The sequence below is a fragment of the Pseudonaja textilis genome, chromosome 6 (genome assembly GCF_049901715.1).
Source record: "Pseudonaja textilis isolate UNSWEBS1 chromosome 6, rPseTex1.2, whole genome shotgun sequence".
NCBI classification, from domain to species: Eukaryota; Metazoa; Chordata; class Lepidosauria; order Squamata; family Elapidae; genus Pseudonaja; species Pseudonaja textilis.
Window position 1 is genome coordinate 62,496,319 of NC_141995.1, and position 6,000 is coordinate 62,502,318.

Sequence of the window (6,000 nt, forward strand, 5' to 3'; positions counted from 1 at the left end):
TGGGAATGAGTATGAATAGGCCGAAGAAAAGGTCATTCAGAAATGAGCGATTAACGTATCACTTGAATGATGCAACAGTGATGATGGTGGAAGAATAAGGCAATAACACATTTTTTTTTTGCCTGTACTCTATCTTCCACTCTGCCCAATCACGCTGACTGATATGGACCCTCAGTAACTTTGATAGCCTAAATATAGTCCTCATTCGCTTCAACTGCAATATCAACAGTCAATGACTGATATACAGCTTTATTTGAATCTTCTATATCCTAATCCCCATGAATTCAAGAATAAGTTACTGAGGAAATTTTGGGGTGGATGCACTGGAATTTAGTTAAAAAAAAGAGAAATGCTTGAGATACAGCAATCTGGTGAAAAAGAGAGGATTCTAGGGACAATACACATTCCTAAATGTGTAGTTTGACTCTGAAAATTGAGACAATGGCAGCAGCAGGAATAGCGTTCCATAAACCAGTTTTCCAAGGAAGGCTATCTCTAGAAAATAAACCCAGCTTGTTGGGATGCCTCCAAAGAGATATCATAATATCAAAGCCTCTGTGGATAAGAAGTTTTTTCCCTTTAGCACGTTAATTTGGAAATTGGTTGGTTCAATTCTTTGATTCCTTAGACTCACCTCTTTAAAACCCCAAAATTAAAAGCATATTTATTTTGCCAAGGGAAGAAAGAAGAAATACCTTGCAGCAAAATAGAAGGTTCTAATTTTTCTTCAGGCAGGGCAAAGCTGGGATTGGTCTCTTCTTGGTGATTCATTGTCGCCAAAAATTCATGGACAGCTTTTTCTACCTGTGGTCTGAATATGTGGTTGATCTTTGGATCCACAACTTGAGAAATGATTCTGTCAATACCAGATTCTAACATTCCAGATCTGAAATGAAATGACAATGTAACTTCTTATCTATCACAGCTAACACAATTACGTTGACACAATCAATATAATAATTTATGCAAGAGGAGGGATATACTAATGCTATTTTATAGCGAGTCTCGTCTACGGACATTCTTGGTAATCTTAACAAGATTACAAGGTGGATAAGAATCATTATTTGCATATATCACGAGATAATATAATGAAGAATTCAAGAGAACTCCCAGATATCCTAGGAAAAACAATGCAAAATATTGGGGAAGGAAGGGGTTCAATTCATTCACATAGATCAGGGGCTTCAAACTCCATTGAGGGCCACATCAGAGTTGTGACTGACCTGGGGGGGGGGGGCTGGCCAGCTCACCATCTCTCGTGTCGGGGGCACCTGTGGCCAAGGCAGGACTTCCCTCGGACCCTCCCTCACTCTCATTATATTCTCCTTCCTTCCTTCATTCTTTCCTTCCCTTCTTTTTCCTTTCCTCTTCATTCTTCTTTCTTCTGCCTTCCTTCCTTTCCTTATTTTTCCTTGCTTGCTCTTTTCCCATCTTTTCTTTGTCCTTCCTCTTTCCCTTTCCTGTCCCTTCTTGCATCTCAAACACAAAAGGGGAAATGTTTCTCCTTCTGTTTTGTTTTTAGTTTGTTTTGCTACCCTCTGCCAGCTAAAACAGGGCCCGGGAGGTATAAAAACCATCAAAAGAAGATATAAAAACCCCTCAATATAATGTAGTTCAAAATGCAAAACTTAAAATTAATACAGATTTGCTTTCCTTGAAGAGAACTGACTCCTCTCACGGCATTTTTACATGTTTCCTTTTTCTTCATGAAGAAAGTATAATAATATTTTCTTCATTTTCTGCATATTTTCTTTCACATGAACTTTTTCTAAAAAATAAGCTTATTATAACTTGCATTTCCTTAAATCACCATGAGACACCACAAATAAAATGATTTTCTTTTTGTAGCAGCTGACAAGGCTATCTATTTTTTTATCACACATTACTGATAGTTGAATAATTCTAACAAATATTTATGCAAATTGTATTCAGAAATAATAAAAAAGTAAGACTCAATAATTAATTTTCATGGTCCTTCGGGTCCACCTAAGGCATTACTGTTGCTTTTCTAAAATTTTCACTGTCTCATTTAATGTATCCTTAAAGTACTGTTTCAGCATCATTGAAATCAGGGTGCCGGAAGGGAGCTTGGAAATCTTCAAAGTCCAATCCCCCACTCAAGGAAGAGTCCTTATATCATCCCAGAAAATGAGATTTTTTAATTTAATTTATGTATATTTCCTATTTCTAAACTGCCCATTTCCCTTAAGAGAGAGGCTCTGGGCAGTGGATTAGAGATCACTGACCATATATTACAACTATTCAAGTAAAAACACAAATCAATTAAGATCATAAAAATCATACTATAATAACCTCAATTACTTCAGAAAAATCAGTTTAATGCTATACTGGTAGGTTGATACAAATGAATGTTCAATCGTCAAAATCTATAAATAAGTTACGTTTTCATTCACCAGCAGTATTATACCGTAGGAGGCTGCAACCTTTGGTTCATGGCCCAGGACAGGGTTGCAGTCTGTTGAGAACTGGGCCATGCAAGCGGTGGGCGAGCACGCAAAGCTCCATTTGTGCAAGTGGCGGGCATGTGCACAAAACCATCCTCTCCACCCCCTTCCACTGCTGCAAGTCCATGGAGCTGTAAAGATTGGGGACTGCAGCTATACCACAATCTTGCAAATTGCTTAAATGCAAGTTAAAATGGGGAAAAAAACCATTTAGGAGAAAAAAAACCTCCACATCATTAAAAACATGAAGGGCAATATTAATTTCTTTTAAGCATGTTAACATCTAGACATGATCTTTTAAAGCTGACATTCATATATAAAACACAAGATGCTTCAGTAAGAACAGAATTTCCCATATTCTCATTAAGTACAGTGCATGAATTGCTACATGAAATATATTTGCTATGGTGAATTTTTACTCTTATCATTCCTTACCAAACATTTTCGGCTATTTTGAATAGCAGCCTCATACATTCGCACTGAATTTCAAAATAAGAAATGTAGCCATTTTTGAACCCTAACCAGTGTCTAAGATCTTCCAAATATTTACATATGTATCAAATAACATTTTATCCTGCATATTTCCAATCAAATCAGTTGATCAGAGCCATAGAGAAGGACAGTTTGTAAAACTTACTTAAGGACCTGCTGCCTGATATTATTTCTTAATTGGTTCTTGTTCAAATGAGGACTCCATGTGTGAGTTGCGAGATGGTTGGAGACAAAATTGTCCACCCGCTGCCTTAAATTCTGATATGCAGGCTAAAAAAGAGACAGATACCTTGTGAAGCCTCCTTGAATGACATTTCTTCACATTCTCATCAGTGGACACAAACACTTAAGAACCTTAGCTTAAAATAATACAGAAACAGTAGAGGGAGTATACACTATAATAATTCCAGGCTTATCTACTAGGGAAAAAAACACTACTGATTAAGAAAACAGACTTAAAAAAACCTTCATTGCCCAAAGTTCTGAAAAATATTTCAATTACCAAACACTCTGACATCTGAATGCTCCCTAGAGGTAAAATGTAATTAGAAGCCCAATGCTATTTACCTAAAAAGCAAGCCAGAACTTTTCTCCAAAGTCTTATTTTTACAAAGACATGGCATCCTTTATAATCCATTATATTGAGAAAGATCAATTCTGTTAAAGGAGGCTCCAATTTGTTGCTCTCTTTATTCCTTTATGATAGTCATGTTGCACGATTATAGTAATTGCAACATATCTAAGGATTATTACCCAGGTCATGATTGTCACAAAAATGCTTTCCAAAAGGAAACAGGACTTTCCTGGATTTTTTCCCCTTGAAAATGTTTTGCTTCTCATCCAACAAACTTTTTCATTTTACCTCAGGAACTCAGGGAATAAACCCCCAAGAAAGTCCAGTTGCCTTTTGAAAAGTACCTTTGGGACAATAAGTCCAACAATAAATTCTGTCCAATAGGTAATGATCTTAAATCATAAGTAAGGTATTTTTATCCAATCAGTGTACGAAGTGATTCACAAGACAGTTTATAATTTGATGTAAAAATATTTAAATTAAGAAAAACTTAATTTTACTCTTAAATGAAGAGTAATATCAATTGTCCTATTTTTGTCAAGGCTGACTGAGATGTCTGTATTTTTATAATTCAACAACAGTTAATTACTTCATGCCACATGAAACACTAGTTCTGTTGAAATTTACTATTTTTCAATCTCAGTAACTAAACTTGAACTTCCAAGACCAGCCTCAATTGGGTCCTAGAATCAGAATAGCACAAGTACTACACGACAATATCCAAAATAGTTTTCATGACACATTGGAACAACACTATACTTATATATACTCTGAATGCATAAAAATACTGGTATTTTTCACTAATTCTAAAATTTAGTGTGTAAAATAAGGCAGCATCGTACTGAAGGTAGAATTGGAGCAGTAGACAAGTTGTTCAAATATATCTAGGAAAGAGTGAGAAAATTCATAAAATTATTTTTTACTTATTCTCTTTTGTAATATTTTCTGTTGTAAAAAGAGTCCAGAAATTATCTACTTTGCATACAACTCCAATTCTAAGGACCCAAATATAAACCAGCCGGGCTCTTGAAAAGACAGTTGAATATAATAACTATGTCTGCCAGCAACAGTGCAAGAGAAACGCTCGTCTCTGCTTTTAGCCGATTTAAAGCACAATTCAAGGCACTTCGGTTGCTAAGCCAGAGCCATCCAAGGTCCCTGTTCTGAGATGTCCTGGTCGGGAAGAGGCTCCCTTTGAACTTCCAGAGGCATCCCGTTGCCCTTGATAGGGAAGACTCGGAGTAGGTAAATCCCAGCCAGGTTAAACGGGGGTTTTTTTCCTGTCTTTTTTTTTTATAAAGAAAGAAAACGCATCTGCAACCAGTTATCCAGGCTTGCAAAAGGCTTCTAGGTCAGTCAGGCAACGGAGCCCACCTGCCCACCGAGCAGCCCGGAATCAGGCCCGGGAGGCCGGCGGGATCAGAGCTGCCCCCACGGGGGAGAGGACCGGGCTGGCTTGGGGAGAAGGGGAAGCGGGGGGGGGGGCTGAATCGAGGCGCGCGGGGCTCATTCAGCCAGGGGCTCTTCGGGCCCAACGGCGGGGGAAAAGCATGCCCCAGAAAATCGCCAGCTCCCCTCCGATCCCCCCCCGCCCACACCCGACGGTCGCTTGGCGGACGGGGGCCCAACGGGGAAGGCGAGCAATGTGGGGCCGCGGCATCGGGGGGGACGGGGGACGGACGGCAGCTTCCCACCTTGGTATCCACGTCCGCCAGGCAATCGCGGCGGAACTGGTCGAAAAGGCCTTGGCTCTTGAGGCGATTCAGGATGAGCGACACCAGCTCCGGCTCGGCGGCGGCGGCGGCGGTGGCCGCGGAGCTCCCCGGCGGCGGCGGCGGCGGCGGTTGTGGGGGAGGTAGCGGGGGAGGCGGCGGGGGTGGAGGAGGTGGCTGTTCGGGAGGAGAAGCGGCGGCGGCGGCGGGGACCCCGGCAGGAGCGGCGAGGGTGCCACCACTGCCGGACATAATGGCAATGGCGGCGGCGGCGGCGTCACCCTCAGCGGCTGGTTCCGAGCCGGGATCGCGGTGAGGCTCCACCCTCTCCCGCACAGTCAGCGACCCCGGAAGCAGAAGGGGGAAAAAGCCGGAAGAGACTCTGACGACACGGAGGAGGAGGAGGAGGAGGAGGAGGCGACCTTCCTTAAGCCACGCCCCTTGCGACGACGTCACAGGGGATTCCGAATTTCCCGCCAGTGTGGAAGTGTTTAAGTAACACGTGGCTTCCACACCCACCAGCTATGCCCAGGCCGGTTGCTGAGTCCACCCGGAGTGTCCTTGCCTTCCGAACTAGCAGACTTTGCGGATGTCTTCAGCGAGCAGGAGGCAGACCAATTGCCCCTGCAGTGGCCCTATGACCCATTGATTTGCTGCCGGATGTGCTACTCCCTGTGGGCCATTTGTACTCGATGTTGGACCCTGAGTTGGCCGTATTGTGGGACTTTCTGGACAAGAATCTCGCTCAGGATTTTAT

The 6,000-nt window shown here is 42.0% G+C and overlaps 1 protein-coding gene across 3 annotated transcripts in view; it reads right to left on the minus strand.

Annotated features, from left to right (window-relative positions):
• The window catches only part of BOD1L1 (biorientation of chromosomes in cell division 1 like 1), a 65,973-nt gene extending 60,358 nt beyond the window's left edge, over nucleotides 1-5,615 (minus strand). For all 3 annotated transcript variants that reach the window (XM_026699997.2, XM_026699995.2, XM_026699994.2), the window contains exons 1-3: nucleotides 5,226-5,615; nucleotides 3,103-3,227; nucleotides 696-886 (exon numbers count right to left, since the gene is read on the minus strand). In XM_026699997.2, the coding sequence (XP_026555782.1) occupies nucleotides 696-886; nucleotides 3,103-3,227; nucleotides 5,226-5,495 (586 nt within the window). In that variant the 5' untranslated portion in view covers nucleotides 5,496-5,615. The remainder of the gene's footprint in view (nucleotides 1-695; nucleotides 887-3,102; nucleotides 3,228-5,225) is intronic.
• Between the last annotated feature and the right edge of the window lie 385 nt (nucleotides 5,616-6,000).